A 21,540-nucleotide genomic window follows, 5' to 3' on the forward strand; every position below is an offset into this window, starting at 1 on the left:
AAATGTCCATGCCAAGACCATGCCATCCAAGGGGTTTCTACCGATGCAGACACTTGGGCGGGAGGGGGGAGGGAGGTTTCTGCCCCAGGCCTGCCCAAGATGGGGAGTCTAACAGAAGACCCTCCCCCATGGAGCCGGACCCCCATGAGATGACACTTTCAGGTGACCCAGAAAGGGCTCCCTCCTCCAACCCTGGGAATTACAAGGAAGGCAGTCCTGGTGCTGAGCAGGAAAGGGAGGGAATGAGGACCTCCCCGAGAAGTCCTGGTCTGAAAGGCCACGGCCCCAGTGGGTCTGGGGACCTCAGCCTGTGACCTTGGCTCAAGGTGGTTCTGTCTATAATGCCCTCAGCTGTGACGAATGCAAGCCTTTCTGGACAAGGGCATCTTCCTCCTGGGCTTGGGGAACTCCCCCCACCGATCATGGGCTCCATAAGGGTGGTGGTCAGTGGGCAAGGGCGCCAGGCCCACCAGAAACGAAGACGGCTGGAGGAGAACCAGCAGAAGTGACGCCTTCAGCCTCGGGATTCTGCGAGGATTAGATGGATAATAAATCCACTGTGCTCACCTTGTTTAAAGAAATAAACCTCAGGACGGAAAGGTTCTGCAAAGGACAGGAAGCTATTAAAGAATGACACAGCCAACTGGGAAAAGAACCAAACAGAGCTCGCAGAAATAAAAAAGTGTCATAATGAGAAGTGAAAATTCAACAGACACGTTCGAAGGTACTTGACCTCTCCAAGGAAAGGGAGACACATGGGCGTACGGCAGGGAGTTGCCAGTAAGGAGATGCCAGTGAGGTATGCAACCCTCCACAACTCCCCTGCTCTCAGGAAGAAAAAACCAGCCTGATCTGTAGCTGCAGCATTTGCCAATTTCCACAGTGTAAATACTCCCGCCATGGCCTATCTCAAGCTACCAAAGTGTTAACACCCGGCTGGCAGAACTCCTGATGAGCCAGAAAGAGCTGACTCCGGCACACCACGGGCCTAGAGACACAGGAGGACGTCAGAACTGCAGCCAGAGTGGCACAGCTTTTAGCCCGCCTACTTGGGACCCGGGCAGAGCTGCCCTTGGGGAACTTTAAAGACATGACTTTTAAAAAGTGTCCAGAATATACTTTATAGCAAGTATGCTTCCGCAAAACCAAGACAGACCCAAAGGAAGTCAGGTGGGGTGTGTAAAAGCCTCAGCACTTAAGACTCAAGAGACATAAAATCTTTAGGGCCAAAGAAATGAATGCGTAATGGTGGAATTGTGGAGAAATGAGAGCTTCAGGACTAGACAATGGCCCCTAACATCCCACTGTAGGAGAGGCTCATGGCAGAGGCACTAAGCCTGGGGATGGGAATGGGGGGCTGAAGACCACATGGCTCAGGGCAAAGAGCGTGACACTGGGAGCCACGACCCAGGTTCAAGTGCTGGCCCTGCCCCTGTTGGGCCTGGTGGCCTTGGTCTCCTTGCCCCGCCTCTCAGAGCCTCAGTTCCTTCCCTCTGTAAAGGGATCTGATCCCTGTGCCACATGGCAGGTTAGGGCACCCATACCAGGCGGGATGGGGTTTGCTTCCAAACTGACAAGTCCCTGAGAATGTCTGTTGCGCCTTTGTCCCTTATACATGCGGATGTCGGGATTAGACCTCAGGTTCCTCAGAGTCAAGGACCCCCACCCCAACGCCCAGCCTGCGAGGAGGGGCCGCTCCTCTGTGCCCATCATCATCTTATCCAAGCCCCAGAGACACCTCAGAAACCACTCACGCCTGCAAAAACTCAGCTGGAAACTGCAAAAAACATGTCCCCCTGCCTGTGCCATGACCACCCCTCCGGGAGGAAGGACGGGCCATCACCTCCATTCTACAGATGGGAAAACTGAGGTCCAGAGGGGGAAGCCACTTGCCTGAGGCTGCTCCGCCAGGAAGCGGCTGAGCAGGGTCTGGACCTACACACGTGGCCCCGACAGGGGCCAGGCGGGGTCTGAGCCTCATTGGGAGCTCAGATATACTCACCACCTGACGCTGCATCCCAAAGTTTGGCGTGGAAGCAGCACCCATCCTCCCTCAGTCAGTTCCTCACTTGCTTTTCAAAAGCAACATCCACAAAGTTGGGAAACAGATGTCATGACGGCCCACACCAGCTTCGGGTAGGAACACGGAGAAACGACAGCCCACCACAGCCCCGGGGTGAGGAGAGGAGCCCCGAAGAGCAGCATGAAAGCAAACTGATTTTACAGGGTCCGCGTCTCCGCGGCCTTAACAATTCTGCCAAAGCCGGGGTCAAGTTCACCTTCAGGGCAGTGCGGGCCTCGGTCACCCCCAGCACACAGCCGGCATTTTAGTGTGTGGCCTTCTTGGCAATCGCCAGTGGACATAAATAATGTCCCAGCTTTGAGGCTGGACTTGAAAAATGCTGATGGATTTCAGTTGCAAGGAAACGTGTTGGCCACAAGCTGCTCTTGTCCGTTTACTGGGAACACTGGATGCTGACCCCACTGCCGCTGGGGGGTAGGGTGGGAGGAGGGGCTCCTTGAGAAGGAAGGCCTGGGGCGCCTGTCTCCACGACCTTTTCCTCCCTCGTTTCCTATCATGTGTGCTGTCCCAGGGGGTCTCTGACATGACACCCCTCTTGGACCCTCATGTGTGAAACCTACTTAGGGGGCCGTCCTCTGGATCAGGCGCCAGACCCTACCTTGACACCCAGGGCCCCTCTCCTGCAGGGAAGCAGCGTTCACACTGGGTTCCTCTGAGCTTGCGGTGCCTGGGGGAGGGTGGGAGCAGTGGGGAACCTATGGTTAGAGCCTGTTGGCCAGGCTCAATCTCTATCCATCCTATAATCAGGGTTATGAGCACGTTTCTTCCAGACCCATCACTTCCCTCTCCACGGTTCTTGGCCCAGTGGACCCAGTACGGGGGTCTCTGCCTGGGGCTACCTCTGGGGCACTGAATAGCGGATCAGGGGCTTGCGTGGATGTTGGGGGCCCCTTTCCTGGGATGTTTCTGATGGCTCATGGGGAACAGGCTTGCACGGTCCTCACGCCTCCAAGTATGGTCCAGGGCCGGCCGCTTCCTATGCCCTGGGAGCAGGTTAGAAGTGCAACGTGAAAGCACGCAGACCTGCTGAGTCAGAGCCCGCATCTCAGCAGGACCCCACGGGGTTCCCGTGCACCGAGGCAGCCAGGCCAAGGCTCTGTCCCCCCCAGACCACCTGCCCCGCTCTGCCCTCCAACCATGAGCCATGCCTCCCCAACCAATGCTGTACCTCTAGGGGTCCTGCATGAGCCACCCAACTCCTGGGATAACACCCCTGTGCAGAGTCTCAGCTCTGTAGCGCGGTGAATGGTACCCCCCAAAAGAGACGTCCACATCCTAACTCCCCGTATCTGTGAATGGGACCTTATTCGGAAATGGGGTCTTTGCAGATGTAATCAAGTGAAGATAAGGTTATACTGGATTAGGACGCGCCTTAAGCAGAATGACTGGTGTCCTTATGAGAAGAGGAGAGACGTACAGAGGAGGCCATGTGAAGACGAGGTGCAGGTTGGAGGGACGCGGCCACAAGCCCAGGAACACCCGGATCCCCCAGAAGCTGGAAGAGGTGAGAGGAATGCCCCCCTAGAGCCTTGGGAGGGAGCAGGGCCCTGCTGACACCTTGACTTTGGACTTCTGGCCTCCAGAACTGGGAGGGAATCAACTTGTGTTGTTTTAAGCCCCCCCAAGTTTGTGGTCATTGGTTCCGGCAGCCCCAGGACACTCACTGTTCTGTGTCCCTAAGAACCGCCCGCCACTGTGCCCTGAGCCAGGCCGGTCTTCCACTGGTCATCACGGGATGTCTTCACAACAATAAACCTCCTGACTTGGGAGGAAGGCTCGCACGGCACACAGGGGCCCATCCGTGTGTGGCTCGTGGCCCACGCTGCCCAGGAGCGGCTCAGTCTCACACACCCGCTGGCCCCTGCTCCCTGGGGGAGCAAAGGCGGGTCACACACCTCTGCGCTGCTGGTGACCTCCATGTGCTGCCTGGTCACAGCCGGGCCAGCAGAGAGTTGAGGGGGGGTTCCCAGGTGTTCAGGAGGCCTTATTTAACCGCCCCCCATTTCTCTCGCTCTCACTTCCCTTTTGCCGCCTCCACGCCCACCCCTCCCCCCCCATCCGGCCTTTAGAGCAGGCTCTCGATATTGGCTCCCCGGGGATATTGGCAACGTCTGGGGACATTTTTGGTTGCGTTTAGGGATGTTGCAAAATAGTGGACGCCAGCGGTGCCGAGGCTGAGAAATCCCGCCTTAAAGCAACGATGCTTCATCTTTTGGGCGTCATTGTTTGAGTATCTGATGGATTCCACGGATTGTTTTCTCCCCAGGAAAGTGCACAGAAGTCCCTAAATTTTGCTTCAAAGTGGGTAAGATTGTGCGATTGGGCTCTCTCTCCGAGGCTATCTTGTTCCCCAAACTGCAAACCCTTTCACTCCTTGTAATCAGAGCACACCCCGGGAATGAGTCATGAGCCGGGCATCTCTCTGCTAATCTCACTGGCAGGGGACCGTATACGCCCGCAGGCTGCACGCACCCGGCCGGCGGCCGGCCCCTGAGTAGATTCTGGTCTCAGGTGAAAGCAACAGGCTGCAGTGAACGAAGGTCCTTTCAGCAGCCTCAGGGCCTCGTTCACCTCAGAGGGAAGCTCGGATTGCAGGGGCCTGTGGGAAACGCGGTCATGATCTGAAAGACTACAGCAGGAGGATGGCTCACACTCAACTCCAGCTGCTTTGAAACCTTGAACTGTCTAGTTTATGCCACAGTAATATTTTCATTTAAAAAAGACCCAATCTGCATGAAGAACCTAGGGGCAAGACGGGAATAAAGACACAGACCTACTAGAGAATGCACTTGAGGATATGGGGAGGGGGAAGGGTGAGCTGTGACAAAGTGAGAGAGTGGCATGGACATATATACACTACCAAACGTAAGATAGATAGCTAGTGGGAAGCAGCCGCATAGCACAGGGAGATCAGCTTGGTGCTTTGTGACCACCTAGAGGGGTGGGATAGGGAGGGTGGGAGGGAGGGAGATGCAAGAGGGAAGAGATATGGGAACATATGTATATGTATAGCTGATTCACTTTGTTATAAAGCGGAAACTAACACACCATTGTAAAGCAATTATACTCCAATAAAGATGTTAAAAAAAAAAAAAAAAGAAAGACCCAACTGAAAAACTGAAACTATTTCCTCTAAGATCAGTAACAAGACAAGGTTGCCCACTCTCACCACTATTATTCAATATAGTTTTGGAAGTTTTAGCCACAGCAATCAGAGAAGAAAAAGAAATAAAAGGAATCCAAATCAGAAAAGAAGTAAAACTGTCACTGTTTGCAGATGACATGATACTATACATAGAGAATCCTAAAGATGCCACCAGAAAACTACTAGAGCTAATCAATGAATTTGGTAGAGTAGCAGGATACAAAATTAATGCACAGAAATCTCTTGCATTCCTATACACTAATGATGAAAAATCTGAAAGAGAAATTAAGGAAACACTCCCATTTACCATTGCAACAAAAAGAATAAAATACCTAGGAATAAACCTATCTAAGGAGACAAAAGACCTGTATGCAGAAAACTATAAGAAACTGATGAAAGAAATTAAAGATGATACAAACAGATGGAGAGATATACTGTGTTCTTGGATTGGAAGAACCAACATTGTGAAAATGACTATGCTACCCAAAGCAATCTACAGATTCAATACAATCTCGATCAAACTACCAATGGCATTTTTCACAGAACTAGAACAAAAAATTGCACAATTTGTATGGAAACACAAAAGACCCTGAATAGCCAAAGCAATCTTGAGAAAGAAAAACGGAGCTGGAGGAATCAGGCTCCCGGACTTCAGACTATACTACAAAGCTACAGTAATCAGGACAGTATGGTACTGGCACAAAAACAGAAATATAGATCAATGGAATAGGACAGAAAGCCCAGAGATAAACCCACACACATATGGTCACTTTACCTTTGATAAAGGAGACAAGAGTATACAATGGAGAAAAGACGGCCTCTTCAATAAGTGGTGCTGGGAAAACTGCACAGCTACGTGTAAAAGAATGAAATTAGAACACTTCCTAACACTGTACACAAAAATAAACTCAAAATGGACTAAAGACCTAAATGTAAGACCAGACACTATGAAACTCTTAGAGGAAAACAGGCAGAATACTCTGACATAAATCACAGCAAGTTCCTTTTTGACCCACTTCCTAGAGAAATGGAAATAAAACCAAAAATAAACAAATGGGACCTAATGAAACTTAAAAGCTTTTGCACAGTAAAGGAAACCATAAAAAAGACAAAAAGACAGCCCTCAGAATTGGAGAAAATATTTGCAAATGAAGCAACTGACAAAGGATTAACCTCCAAAATATACAAGCAGCTCATGCAGCTAAATATCAAAAAAACAAACAATCCAATCCAAAAATGGGCAGAAGACCTAAATAGACATTTCTCCAAAGAAGATATACAGACTGCCAACAAACACATGAAAGGATGCTCAACATCACTAATCATTAGAGAAATGCAAATCAAAACTGCCTCACACCGGTCAGAATGGCCATCATCAAAAAATTTACAAACAATAAATGCTGGAGAGGGTGTGGAGAAAAGGGAACCCTCTTGCACTGCTGGTGGGAATGTAAATTGATACAGCCACTATGGAGAACAGTATGGATGTTCCTTACAAAACTAAAAATAGAACTACCATATGACCCAGCAATCCCACTACTGGGCATATACCCTGAGAAAACTATAATTCAAAAAGAGTCACGTACCACAATGTTCATTACAGCTCTATTTACAATAACCAGGACATGGAAGTGACCCAAGTGTCCACTGACAGTTGAATGGATAAAGAAGATGTGGCACATATATACAATGGAATGTTTCTCCGCCATAAAAAGAAACAAAATTGAGTTATTTGTAGTGAGGTGGATGGACCTAGAGTCTGTCATACAGAGTGAAGTAAGTCAGAAAGAGAAAAACAAATACCAAAATACCATATGCTGACACATATATATGGAATCTAAAAAAAAAAAAAAAAAAGGTTCTAATGAACCGAAGGGCGGGACAGGAATAAAGACACAGACGTAGAGAATGGACTTGAGGACACGGGGAGGGGGAAGGGTAAGCTGGGACAAAGTGAGAGAGTAGCATGGACATATATACACTACCAAATGTAAAATGGATAGCTAGTGAGAAGCAGCTGCATAGCACAGGGAGATCAGCTTGGTGCTTTGTGACCACCTAGAGGGGTGGGATAGGGAGGGTGGGAGGGAGACACAAGAGGGAGGAGATACGGGGATATATATATATGTATAGCTGATTCACTTTGTTACACAGCAGAAACTAACACAACACTGTAGAGCAATTATACTCCAATAAAGATGTTAAAAAATAAAAAAGACCCAATCAACTGCTGGAAACGCTTCCTAAGCTCTCGAGCTAAGTTATCAATGAAATTGTGGGTCACTGTGATCTTGTGATTTGTAATAAGAAATAGATTTTCAGTCTTTGTCTCCCGGTCCTGGCACAGAGTTCCTAAAACTCTAGGAATTTCCTAAGTGGGGAGAGCAATAATGGTGTCTCTTGTTAGGTGAATGAGGTGACTTTTTGGAAAGAACCTCCTTTCCAAAGGATGGGGGCTGGTTGCCAGGGGAACCAACCATGTAGTTAGAAGGTTGGAACTTCTGGTCCCTCCCCGGATGTCTGGGCTGGTGAGAAGGGCTGCAGGTTGAATCAATCGCCGATGGCCGGTGATCTAATCAGTCGTGCCTGTGTAATGAATCCTCTATAAAGACTCGAAAGGTCAGGGTCTGGAGAGCTTCCGGGTTGGTGAACACACGCAGATCTGGGGAGAACGGTGCTCGGAAATCATGGGAGCTCCACGCCCTTCCCTCACACCTTGCCCTGTGCCTCTCTTCCATCTGGCTGTTCCTGAGTTATTTCCTTTTATAATAAACCAGTGATCTAGTAAGTAACATGCTTCTCTGAGTTCTGTGTGTTGCTCTAGCAAACTAATAGAACCCCAAGTCCTTAGAACCTCTGAACTGTAGCCAGTGGGTCAGAGCACAGGTGACAACTTGGGCTTGCAAATGATGGCTGGTGGGGGGTGGGTGGCCTTGTAGAGCCCTTAACCTTGGGGTCTGATGCTACCTCCAGATGGGTAGTGTCCAAACTGAGTTAAGTTGTAGGACATCCAGCTGGTGTCGGAGAAGTGCTGAGTGGCGTGGGGAAAACAACCCGTACGTGTTGGAATTGGGGGCAGAATCCTCATCACTTATTGGGACAATTCAATCTTTTTTGGGGGGTCGTAATCAATGTCTTTACGTTTGCTATTTATTTCAGAGTCATGGAGTTTTTAAAAAGATATGTGTGGTGTAGTATTCAATTGGACTTGGAAAGATTCTTTCTTCTCTCCTTCGTGAGCACGGCCATTCCATTTCCATATGAGCAAAAAGATATGATTGAATATTCACGTCAGCCAATGAGAATTCCCTGACTGCCAGACTGAGTTAAGTACTTTATGACAATCCAGTGATATAAACACGATTGTTATCTCTGTTTGACAGATGGGGAAGCTTAAAAAGTCTTGCAAAGGACAGGTAGAGGGTCTGGGACCTGGCCCGGAGAGGGAGAGTGAATTACCAGACCCAGGGGGTGGGGATGTCCTTTCAAACATGAGATTTCAGCGCTGTAGTCAGGAAAGTGAGAGAGAGTAAATCTCTCGGTCGTGTAACACTGCGCCCAAGATCACAGCTCCCAGGAGAGGCCTCTGCCACCAGCCTCCCTCCGGCCTCCCCTGCCTCCAATGGAGGCTGTTTGTTCCTCCAATTATAAAGGACACTCTGAATTCAAGCCTGTATCGTAGCAGTATTGTTTTGACAAAAGGCCGCGTGGCTGGCCGGGCGGGACTGGGAAAAGTCCGCGTGAATGACTGTTCTCTCTCCCGAGCGGCCTCAGCTCAGGTCTAAGACAAAGTGAGACAGAAACCTCCAAAGGACCAGCACAGGCCTGTCTGCAGCTGCGGCCCTCAAAGTCAGGGAGACAGGCTCTCCGCCACCCGGTCAGGATCCAGCCTTTGCTTCCTGACCATCAAAGCGTCTTAAGGCCCCTCGCGCCCTCGCAACTCCAGTGGGAACCAACCCTACAGCCAGAGCTCACCCACACCTGCCGGCAGCCAAAGCGTCACCCAGAGGGGTGGTCCCCGTTGAGAGCAAGATGCCTCTACCACTCGCCAGGCCGAGGTAGAATGAGTCCCGCTGAGCATACCTGGCTGCTTTCGGGGGAAGTAACGTCATCTTGCGAAACAGCGTTCACACCGGCTCCGCTGTCGTAGATTTCTATTCTAGGTACCCCAAAAGCCTCCTTATCAGCAGACCAAAGCGTTCACTATTTAAGGATGCGGTGGTTCTCACTGATGGAAATAGCAAAACTAATACCAACTTCTATTTTAAACATTCACGATGGACCCGTGGGTCCCTAAGTCAACCTGCTGACTACTTTTTCGGCTCCTAATGTGTTGTAGAGACTTTGGCTGACTCTTGGGTAATCTGCACAGCCACAGTTCCTGTGGGCTAGAGGTCTGCCCCCACTGTTCACGGAAGAGATGCTCCCCGCCGCACCGGGCACAGAGAGGTTAAGGAGTTGTCAGGGGAGCATCAGCAAACCTGCTGAGAAGTTGAGGGGGCCGCCCCGCTGTCCCCAGGCCGCCAAGGTCAACTCTCTCTGCACTGCCATGCCTTCTGCCACCAGGGCAGCCAGCCGGCCAGGCGGCCGACCTTTCGCTCTCCCCAGAAAACTTCCCTTAGAAAGACTCTCAGGCTTTGCCAAGGAGAGAAGCTCTGGAAACCAGTGTTATGGTCACAGATTTCAGTGCGCCGGGGCCCCCGGCCAGCAGCCAGGCCAACCTCCCCCTTTGACAGATTGAGAAACCGAGGCCCGAGAAGCCAAGGTCAAGCGCCAGGGAGACTCCTAGGAGACCTTCATCCTCCGCCCGTGAAACGGTCATCCGCCCATCTTCCCAGGGGAGGAACTGACCAGAGCAGGAAATGCCTTGACCCCGGAGGTCATTGCCGAGAAGGCCAGCCCCTCCCCGGGGCAGATGTGGGGAGGGCGTTGGTTTGGGCTCCCCACACTCGACCAGACGGGCGTTGGCCTTGGCCCTTTTCTAAGAACAGGTGACGGTAGAAGGACCTTCCTGCCCGCCCGGCTGCCCGCCCGGGAGAAGGGGATAGTTACGTCCTCGTCCCGCTCCAGCTCCAGGCCGGCCTCCATCAGGTTGCCCTCGTACTCCTCCCGGCGGAAGCGCTTGTCATCCTCGTGGTAGTCCAGCGGGGGCTCGGGCTCGCCCGCACCCACGGGGCCTGCCTTCCCGGGCAGGGGCTGGTCCTGCCGGGCACTGCGGGCGGCCAGGCCGGCGTCGCTGTGCTGCACCCGCCTGGCCAGGGTCCTGCTGCCCGAGGCCCTCTTGTGATGGTACACCAGGACGTAATCCACCTTGCGCTTGCCGTCCCTGAAGTACAGGCCATACTTGCACTCGGCATCAGGGTCCACGGACAAGGAATTCAGCAGCTGCGGGGGGAGAAGAAAGCCACTCGCCGTCAAGGGCTCAGGGACGGGCCCTCGGAGGGGAGCGTGCTTCCAAGACAACTGGCCACCCACCTGCCCTCCCCAACTCTTTCCACTCATGCCCTCTGATCACTAGGGGCCCAGACGGCTGAGAACACTGCAGAAAGCCCTGCCTTCCAGGAGCTGCCATTCAAGAGACGTCGCCGCTCACGGCACTTGAAGTTGCCAGGCTGGGTGCTCACACGCGAAGGCCTCCCGCCTCTCCCCAGCAAGCTCACGTTGCCCGGGAGGGACCAGGCGGCCGGAATGGGCTGTGAAATCTGCACGGCCGACCCCCCGGGGGGTGCTCTTCGCACAGGCCCACAGGGTCCCAGGCAGAGCAGAGCTGAGCTCAGGCTCTGCACAGCGCGACCTCTGATGGCCAGCAGGCGTGGCAATGTCGTGTCAAGGTGGCTGTGGGACCGTACCGGCCCTCGCCTGGCCCGGCTCTGCCACTGATTAGCTGTGTGGTCGGGGCCAGGCAACCACTGTGTCAGTCTCGACTCTCCCAAGTCAACTCCCAGACCGCGAGTCGAGTACTCAGCAGTTTGCCTGGGGGGTGGTCTCAGGGGCCAGAGCGAGGTGGGGGAGGGAGGGCGGTGGCCGGTCGTGGTGGGACTCAGGGTGGGTCGCTGCACATACAGTCCTGCCTCAGTTTCCTTATCTGCCTGAAGGACTCCAGGGGCCCAAGGGGACGGGAGCCCGCCTGGGGTGGGGGATTCAAAGTCCAGGTGCCACGTGCGCGGCTTCTGCTGAAGCCGCACCCCCATCTCCAGCATCCCCGCCGGATTCGGCTGGTTATTGAGGGTAGTAGGTTCTGCTGCAAGCTGGTCTTCGGAAATAAGAGAAAGTAAATAAAATCATGCTGGAAAGAGGTGATACGAGTAACTCTGCACCACTCAGAATCTTCGGAGCTGCACCAGGGCTAAGGAGCCAGGCCCACACCCAGGTGGGCAGCTGGTTCTGGGAGAGCTGGGGGCCTGGGTGGGAGGAGGGAGGCCCAGCCCAGGACAGAGACCATGGACCACCCCAGCTCCTTTGGTGGGTCATGTTGCAGGAGAGGCGGGAAAGAGTTGTTTATCTCAATTTGTCAGGGGAAACTGAGGCCCGGTGGGGTGACAGCGCAGGCAGGCTGAGCCCAGCCTGGAATCCTGTCTGCACACCAGGGCGCCCCTCCTCAACAGTAACAGGGACTTGGGGTGACACTATTTCTCAGCATGGGGCACAACCTTTCACGGAGTCCCCGCGTGAAGGCCCCTATAATTAGGGCTGCTTGACCGGGAAGAAGTTGGGGCTCACGCGGGCGAAGCGATCGGGCCCTTGCTCCCCGGCGCATCCCCGGCGGCCTGCTCCACTGGACACTGTTAGGCTGGGTGTAGCCGCTCAGCTGAGCTGCAGCTCCACCCTCACTGCTCCTGGAACCACAGGTCGGGTGAGGGTGGAGGGGAGCTTTGGGCAGCGAGAGGCCTCAGGTAAGTCCAGGCTTGGTCCCTCTCCAGCTACGAGTCCTGAGGGGATACTCTACCCTCTCTGGGCCTCGGTTTCCGCCTCTGTAAAGTGGGTGGATGACAGAAGCCGCCCCCGCTGGCAGCCAGGAGGACTGAGTAAAAGAACGTCTAGGCTGGGTGGACTCTCCCTGTAACTCCTGGGACAGGCATCCCGGGTCCACCCCGGGGTGAAGACAGTTGCTCATTCTCCTGGGTTAGATCAGGAAGGGCAGAGAAAGGCAGCGTCACGGGAAGCTGGCCGCTAAAGGTGGCTCCTCTCCTCGCGGGAGAGTGGGCAGCAAAGCCAGGCCCGAAGGCTGCCTGGGGGGAACGTGGAAGACGCTGGCTGACGCTGGGGAATAACGCTGCTGCTGACGGGCAGGGCAAGAGCCTGGGAGGTGGGCAGAGCCAGGTGGACACGTGGGCTCTGGGCGGGCAGGGCACACCGCCCGCCGCCAGCATCCTGGGCACTCCAGACTCTCAGCGTCTCTACAAGGGGTTCATCCCTATTTTCCAAATGGGGAACGCGGATCTTCTGGGCTGAACCAGGGGCCGTGTGCCGCTCTCGAGGGCTGGAGCCGTCATCCTTGTCTCCTGCCTGCAACACCTCTCAGCAGCTTCCTCTCCCACCCCGCACCCCGGCGTACACCGGAGCCAGGACATCTCATCCCCTCCTCCCTGCCTTTGCTGTGTTCCCCACCTGCACGCCTTCCTTTCCTCCTCTGTCCTTCGTAGCTCTCCCCAGCTTCCCCAGCACTGACGAACCCCCTGTCCTCTGGGATCTGAGGTCCCTGACCTCTCCAGATCTCATGTCCCGGGACTGCCTCGGAGCCATCTATACATAAGCTCTTAACTCATGGGGGCCCCTCAGCAGGCTGGCAGGACGCCGGGGGGCTGGGCCAGGAACTGCCCTTAACGCACTTGCCTTCAGAACCTGCTGCACACAGCGGGCTCAGCACCTGGTGCGGGTCCCAGAAACGCTCCTGCTTGGCTGGAATAATGGCCGGTACTGAGCAAAGTGGACCAATGAGTCCTTAGTGAATGGGAAGGAAATTCAGAGTGACCCCCCTCAAGTCAGAGAGCAGGGACATTAATGCAAGGAGAGAATTCCCCACCCACACAAGACAAGAAAATGTTACCAGGTTCAAAACTGAACGCCCAACCATCCGCTGGGGCCTGATCGAGGACCCTCCGAGTCTGACAGCCTGCGGAGCACATAAACATCCCCTAAACATCTCCTGCCGTTGGGGGGGTGGGAGCATGGAGGCCAGACAAGAATGGGTGTCTTTTTCTTTCATCCAAAGACCAGCTCTGCCACTTCTAGCTGTGCTACCCTTAGGCACGTAGCTTAATATCTTCGTCCCTCTGATCTCTTCTTTGTAAAATGAGGGCCAGAGGGAATAAACAGACCTCCCTCAACTAATATGACTTCCCTCAAAGGGTTGTGGGAAGGATTAAACACGTTAATATATGTAAAGGGTTTACAACAGGTCCTGGGATATGGTGAACACTCAACAGAAATTTGCTCTAATTGGGAACTGAGACACGGCACAAGTGAAGGACTAGGGGAGGACGGGAAAAGATAATCTCATGGTCGAAGCGGACCACAAGCTAAAGATGGCGGCAGTGGAAAACGGAGCTGGTTCCACTGCCAGGTCCAGCAAGAGGCAGAACCGAGCACGGCTGTGAGAGTCCCAGATCCTCCCCCAAGGCCTGGCCCTGTCACTAATTCGTTGTGTCATCCTGGGCAAGTTGCTTTGTCTGTTTGCATCTTGGTTTTAAAAACTGGGGATGATCCTACCTGAATAAGTGTAAGGGGCATGCAGTCTTCAAACAGAAATTATGGGCTCTCTTCCTAGTACATTCCACACAGGCTGGTAGGCCTGCAGGGTTTGGAGAGCAATTCTGGGCTGGGCTCAGAGGGAGCTGGGGAGGTAGGTGCACAGCGAGGACCACAGAGACTGTCGGGGTGGCCATGTGACTTTTGGGGGCCCTTCCATGGAGCCAGAGTGGCAGGACAAGAAGGCAAAGATCTAACTTGCAGTGGGAGCGATATGCGTTAGACTGAACGCCTAACTTCCCAATTCAAAGGCTTGGGAAAGCTTCAGAACGTCCTTTCCGTATCCTTAGGGAAGGGACAGTGACCTCTTGCTGCACTTTTGCCAAGGGCGAGGGATTTCTCATTCATCTTTTTAATGCTCGGCACTGAACGCACGGCTCTGGAATGAACGCACGCATGGGGGAATGAATGACAGAGGTGTGGGGTTTGCACACTGCTACTGGTAGGGGCCACCAGATCAAGGACACCGAAGCTGAGACCCAGCCAGACCAGAGCTTAAACACCACACCCCCCAGCTCCGAGCCTCAGTTTTTGCATCTGCGAGATGGGGACAAAAACATCTCCTCGACTCAGGTCACAGGATTCTTGTGAGGACCAAGTGTGATGGGAGAACTGAACGTATTTTGAAGATGAACCCCTGAGCTGTCCCAAGGAAGGCAGAAAGATGGCTGTCTGAGGTTACGTGGGAAGAGGTCAGGGGCCAAAAGTCCCCTTCACAGCAGGTGTGCCCTGACCCAAGTACCACAAACAGCGCGAGGGCAGTCTAGCTGTCTCTGCAAACTTCCTCCCCAGACTCTTAGAAAAGGGCAGAAGAGGAGAACGGAGCCCTGCATCCACACCTTGGTCGCTGGACTGCGACCCAGTGCATTCTTTCTTTATATTTATTTTTTTTATTGACGTATAGTTGACTTACAATGTTGTGTTAATTTCTGCTGTACAGCAAAGTGATTCAGACACATATATTTGATTCAGATATATCTGATTCAGATATATATACATATATATACATCTGTGCCTGCACAGAGCCACCTTCGCTGGGTGACTCAAAGTAATGACTGAGCAACACTTACTGGCTTGAGCTGTGCTGGGGATGCCCTCAGAGGCTCTCCCCGGCACACTGCCTGCCCTGCACAGACAGGCCCCCAGCTCCTAGAGCACTGCTTCCAGCCTGTCTGTGGCCATTTCTCTGGTGGCACGCTGCTCAGCCCTCCTTCCTGCGGCCACGTGCTCCTGGTTCACAGCCCTCTAAGCCCGTCATACCTGAAGCCTCCCCACCGTAAGACTTCGTGCAGAATAAGTCACTAGTCTCCTCTGGGCTGTGAGAAGCTTGAAAGAAGAGCCTCTCTGCCTCTCTGCAGACTTTGGGGCCCTCACCAGAGTTTGGGGGAGCCGAGAATTTCTGGATTGCGAGAGACAACGGGTCCCTGAACTAAAATTCCAGAGTCCAGGGGCCATTTATTAAGGGCTCCATTTTTTTTTTTTTCTTTTTTTTGTGGTACGCGGGCCTCTCACCGCTGTGGCCTCTCCCGTTGCGGAGCACAGGCTCTGGACGCGCAGGCTCAGCGGCCATGGCTCACGGGCCCAGCCGCTCTGCGGCATGTGGGATCTTCCCGGACCGGGGCACGAACCCGTGTCCCCTGCATCGGCAGGCGGACTCTCAACCACTGCACCACCAGGGAACCCAAGGGCTCCATTTTTAATTTCACAGCCCGTTCATTCTCAAGTTGAATCTGGTGTACCTTGGAATGTCTGTTTCTCTCCATTTCCTTAGCTGCCACCTCTACCTCATGCCTCCTAACCGGTGTCCCCCTCATTCCCACCTCTAAGTCTTCAAATATGTGATTTCCTAGTGTGAAAGGCCCCACCCCACCCCATTATGGGTATAACTGGCCCCTTCTCCTCCAGAATGCTCATCCCTCCTACAGGCTGTCCGTGGTCACCTGCCTCTGTGTCTTCGCCCTTCCTAGCTCTCCTCCCAGCTGGTGGGTGACATGGGACAGTCATCTGCCCCCTCCTGGCCTCAGTTTCTTCATCTGCGGTAACAGCACCTACCCCACACGGTTACTGAGAGAGTGAAATGAGTTAACACACAGCGGCGGGCCCATCGCTCTGGAAGCGTCCCTTGTCGCTGTCTTGGGTAACTTCCACCACTGCTCCTTAAGCCCCAGCTGGGCGGGGCTCCCCGGCCCGTTCGCTCTGGTGGTGTCCGGGATCCCACAGGGCCTGGTACGCAGCAGGCACACAGTGTGCGCTTGAAATGATGATCCTAAACTTTCAAGGTCACCCCCAACACTGGTCCCTAACATTGCCAGCCTTTCTGCCCAAGCCCAGCTGTAGAGGACACCCCCATAGCCCACAGGAGCCCAGGCATGACCCCAGGGGGTGCAAGGCCGGAGGGTCTCTGCCTTTCCGGGACCGCACCCCACAGGCACCTCCCTGGATGCCCGGCCGGACTCCGGCTGAGGCCAGAGAGGCAGTCTAGGGCAATCCTGGGCTTGGTCAGAGGGAAACACGGGGCTGGGGCCTCCGCATCTCCTGGGGAGGGGCTTTGGCAGTGGCTGTGTGGGCACCAGGGAGAAAGGGGAGTCTGTTCTCTGGACCCAGAACGAGCGGCAGCGGGGCTCCCCGGCTGAAGGCGCTGGTCTCAGCCCTTCCCCCTTCAGGCAAACTTTGTTCCAGCGTTAAGCCGAAACCCACATGGGCAAATTCTGACCTCCGGGGATCCTTGCGACCGCTGGGTCCCGCCCCAGAGAGAGTGGTAGGGGTACCGGGGACCCCAGACAGGGGACCCAACCACGTGGTCGGCCAGGCGCTGGCCCACGCGGCCCGGCTACCACCCAGGCCAGGCGCGAGCGCCGGGCTGGGGACCGGGACCAGCGCGGAAAGTCAGTCTCGAGCGACCGGCGCCCGCCTGCTGCCCGGGGTGTGCGGAACTCCCGTGCCGAACCCCGCGCCGCTCCGGGGACTCCGCGTCGGTCCCCGGAGGGTGGCGGCGGGGTGGGGCCTGGAGGCTGCCACCCTCCCGGGGCGAGGCGGCTATCCCACCGGGGGCCCCAGCGGCCCGCTCGGGCGAAGCGGCTGCGGGCTGGGACGCGGTGCCGGGGCGGGCGCGGGCGCGCGGGTGGCCGCCCCCCACGCGCCCCGAGCCCCGCGGACCTGGCGCGCCCCGCCCCCCACCAGTCGCGCCCGTCCGGGGCGCGGCGCAGGTGCGCGGCCCTCCCGCCGGATCGCGGCCGCCCGCACTCACCGTGCCCTCGGACGGCAGGTAGCCGATGTCCTCGATGGCGCAGATGTTGATGATGTGGACGCTGCGGTCCGCGGCCGGGAGCGTCGAGTACTTCTCGTTGACCCTCATCGCGGCCGCCTGTGCGCCAGGACCGCCGGGCGACGCGCCCTCCCCATCCACGGCCCCGGCGGCCTCTGCAAGCGGACAGGCAGCGTTCGCGGCGCGCTGGCTCGCGGGGGGCAGGGCCTCCCGCTCCGCCCGCCGCCCGCGCCGCCCGGCCCCGGCCCCGGCCTCGCGCGCTGCGGTGCGGGAGCGCCCACCCTGCCGGTCCCGCGGGGCCCACACGCCGGCCGGCTTCCTTTGCCTCCAAGAAAGATGATCCGCGCTGTGCGCCCGCTTATGGCCGGGGCGGCGGCCACGCGGGTCAGATTTTTCGTAGAAATTAAAACACAGGAAGAAAGTACTCCATTCCTGCGGGCCCCTCCAAGGTTTATTTTTATCCGGGGAAAGCGCCCCTTGGTGGCCCGGTTCTCACGTCAGGGAGGAAAGGTCCAGTCGCCCCTACCTTACAGTTCAGTTGCGGGTCACCTTGCAGGGGAGACACGCTTCTGAGCTAGAAGTCAGGAATGCTCTCCCTGCCCCTTCCCGCTCCACCCGCTGGCTGACTCCAGCCGGCTGTCACTCAGCTCTCACCTCCTCCGGGGAGCCTCCCCTGCTTTCTGCATGCCCGCCCTGTCCAGCTCCCCGGAGCCCCCTCAGGTTGCCCGCAGCCCCCATTTATGGAATGTTTAGTACTCTGTGCCCAGGCACGAGCAGAGTCTGGGACACAGTACATCTCATTTAACCCCACACCCTGGTCCTCCTTTTGCAGAGGGGGCTGGGGACTTCGGAGGCCAAGGAGGTGTGGGCCGGGGGAGCGCGTGCAGAGTCGCCTGCACTCCTTCATGATGCTCTGCTGCCTCCCTGAGGGAGGGACGGTGACTTGGATGGTTTCATCCCAGGACTAGCAGGGCTCGGGCACACAGTTGGCACTCCTCAGGACATTTTTAATCCTCCATCCCTGCAGGAGGGGGACGCAGGTCTCTGGGGGCAACCATGCTGAGGTTTAGCCCTCGGGGGCCACGCTGGCAGCCCTGCCCAGTGGGAATGAAGTCTCCCGTTTTTCTGCCCTTCTGTATGCCGTTAGTTCCTCAAGGTGTGTGTGCCAAATGCCACCTCCTCCAAGAAGTCATCCTGGACTGCCCCTCACCCAATCAGTGAGGCCCAAGAACCTGCCTGTACCTTGACTACAGCACTTTCTTTACTCCACCTCATTTTACAGTGGATTCATACAGTTGATACTCAATAACTGCTTGTCAAATGGCCACTGAGGAACATTCAGGGCCTACAGAAATGATTCTAAAGAATGATTATAAAGCTGCCTTCTAAGGCCATGATGTCGTCAGCCTGCTGTGGTTCCAAGAATGCATTCTGGGATCAGACAGGATGGGGTTGGGTTCCCGCTCTGGCACTTTCCAGCCCTGTGGCCCTGGACGAGGCTCCTTAAGGCTCACAGGGACTCCGTCTTCTCCCGTGAGCATCTAGCATGTGTGAAGCTGCAGCTCAGTGCCGGGCACAGGGGAGGCTGGGCAGTGGCCACCGCTGTTACTGCAAACTATCATCTTGTCATTGTCGTGACCTTCTTCCCTCTCCCATTGGAGAGGCTCAGCGGAGAAATGCAAGAAGGTTACTCCATCCTCGGCCCGGCCTTGCCAATGGGAGCTGAGCGGCCCTAAAGGACTCTTTGTCTGCACCTTGGACAGCTAGAGTAGGTTTGGAGAAGTCCGCTAGGCTGCCGAAGGCCGGAAACAGCCCTCCACAGTTTCTGCCACGCCAGGGAGACCTTGCTCTTAAAAGTTCAAGTTTTCAGGGCTGGGAAGAATGACACAGACACACACACACACACACACACACACACACACAGACACACACACACAGAAGGTTATGTAACTTCATTCTCTTATCCGTGTTGGTGAACAACCAAGATTGTGCACCCCTAATGTACCATCTTTCTAAATTTATTTTCAAGTGGCAAAGGGCCTTGCCGAAGCCTACGAGATATAATTTATGAAGAAAATAGGAAAAATGGAATCCCTCAATTCTGGGTACGTTGGCCTTTCCAAACGTTTGGGGGGTGACACTTGACCGCTGTTCCCGGGAGGCCTGGGGGCTCTGTGCCTGAGCCCTTCTGGGGGCTGCAGGGTGGGGGACAGTCTTTGAGGCTTGGCAGCTCCCCACCTCCTCCGGAGACAGCGCCCCCTCTGGCTTTGCCCCCAAAGCTGTGTTTCTGCACTTGTTTCTGTGATTCACGCCTTAGCCAGTTTCAAGACATCTGCTTGCTTGTAAAGCGTCACTTTCTTTGCCACATACAGTCGAGTTCCTTGCTTTGCCCTGCTCCCTGCATCTGCTTCCTCTCGCCCCCTCCCCTAAGCTTCTGAGGTGGACGGTGTAGAAATGCTTCATCAAGGGGAGGGGAGATGCAGGGTGGCCTCTGCGCAGAGCAGGTGCAAGGATGGGCCAGCTGGGATCAATTCCATCCCCGGGCCGCTTATGGCCTGGGCCAGGCGTGGGGTGGGGTTCCTGGGTCTTGGGATTCCAGGGACCAACAAGTAGTAAAAACATTCCCACCAAATGAGGAAGGAGGAATGGGACGCTTCTAGTTGAGATATCTCTGAAGTTAGAAGGACTTTAAAGGGTCCCTTTTGTCCTGGTGATGATTTCACCTGCTGGGTTCCCTGCCTTACCCTGTCTCACGGGCCATCATGCTGGGATTCCGTCTCTACTCTGAATCGCTAACTGCTTATAAACAGACCCTCTAGATAAACTGTTGCATTACTTTTGTATTTTCTTCTTTTTGACTCAGTGATTCTCACCGTTAAAAATCCAAAGGGACTCATTTCACCAGAAGGATTAATTCCCCGCTCATGAATTAGTAAAAATCGGTCTCATTAGTTTAAGTGGTACCCTTTATTATGGGAAGTTCTGGGCCTCACGGCTCACCCTTTTCTGCCACCGTGTTGCCTTTTCGTGTTATTGTGATGTCACCCAGCATTAGGCACTTTCGTCTCCGCTGACATTTTAATAGTCACCAGGAGTGCAAGCACAGGGTGACAAGGGGCGCAGGAGAGGAGGCCAGGCATGCTCCTGGGTGAATGCCTCCTTTGTAGGTGGCAGGAGGGGGCCCTTTCCAGTGGTGTTTTCTTTGCAACATCAGTTTCATCTCCTTGGCATTGTGCACGAGAAAGAAAGAACGTCTCGCACTGTTCCTGCTTAGTGGCACCGTTCTGAGCCTCCCCAGGAGAGCAGGCTTCACACAGCGAGCAGAATGAGGCCGTAGTGAGCCCGGGGCAGGGATTATTCCCGCAAGGGTGTCTCTGATATGGCGCTGTCCGGCGGGGCTTCTCACCTTGGCTCTGTCGACATCTGGCGCTGCATCGTAATTTGTCCTGGGGCCATACTGTGCCCATCCCGTGCCCTGTGAGCTGCTCAGCGGCATCCCTGACTTCCTCCCACTAGATGCCAGTAGCACCATCTCCCTCCCAGTGTGACAACCAAGCACATCACCAGACACTGTGAGGTGTCCCCTGGGGGCAAAACCCCTCCCTGCTGAGAACCCTGTTCCCAGGCTGCAAGGAAGACCCAGGAGGCTGATCTTACCACCCCCATTTCTCTGATGGGAATGGAGGCCTGGAGAGGTACCTGGCTTTTTATCAGAGATACACGAGGTGGGAGTTATGATTTGTTTTTACAAAATACAGAGATGCCCCCCCAGGACTGCTCTCAGTGGGTGGAGGGGCCGGCACAGCCCAGGACACACCAGGCTGCTCTGTCCCTCGTTCTGGCCACCCCTGCATGGGGCAGCCTTCTCCCCAGGACAGACCTCTGCACTCAGAGGTGCTAAATAAACGCCGCTGACTCACGGGCAGCCTGGGTGGGGAGAGGAGCGCGGAAGAAGTGAGCGGCTCATGACTCAGGGCTATTGTGAGCGCCGACGGCCACCCATCCCCCGCTGGCTCTGAGCCCCCTTCGAGTATCTGGTGGGCAGTCCCTGTAGGAAAGAAACGAACACCCCACAGGTATATGACCTAACATGCTAAAAGCGACTCAGGGTGTAATTATCCCCAGGGAAGATGTGCCTGGAGAATTTATAACTGAGATACTGTGGGTGGGAGACTGGCCCCTGTCATTTCCTTCCTTCGAATGATAGCAGAGCTCTGAGCAGAAGCTGGCAAGCTGCAGCTGGATGGGGGACTCCTTGGGCGTGGAGACTGCCAGCCCAGAGTTCTGGAAAGCAGCCCA

The 21,540-nt window shown here is 55.1% G+C and overlaps 1 protein-coding gene across 7 annotated transcripts in view; it reads right to left on the bottom strand.

The window, feature by feature from the left end:
* The window catches only part of ANO1 (anoctamin 1), a 161,906-nt gene that overhangs the window by 72,958 nt on the left and 67,408 nt on the right, over positions 1-21,540 (bottom strand). For 5 of the 7 annotated variants that reach the window (XM_067747989.1, XM_067747991.1, XM_067747990.1 and 2 more), the window contains exons 2-3: positions 17,224-17,396; positions 10,281-10,613 (exon numbers count right to left, since the gene is read on the bottom strand). In XM_067747989.1, coding sequence (XP_067604090.1) covers positions 10,281-10,613; positions 17,224-17,396 — 506 coding nt within the window. Of the gene's footprint in view, positions 1-10,280; positions 10,614-17,223; positions 17,397-17,522; positions 17,543-17,767; positions 17,888-21,540 lie in introns of those variants that run through there. The other 2 variants (XM_067747992.1, XM_067747995.1) reach the window with 2 other exon arrangements.

This window comes from Pseudorca crassidens, chromosome 9, assembly GCF_039906515.1.
Source record: "Pseudorca crassidens isolate mPseCra1 chromosome 9, mPseCra1.hap1, whole genome shotgun sequence".
Taxonomy (NCBI): Eukaryota; Metazoa; Chordata; class Mammalia; order Artiodactyla; family Delphinidae; genus Pseudorca; species Pseudorca crassidens.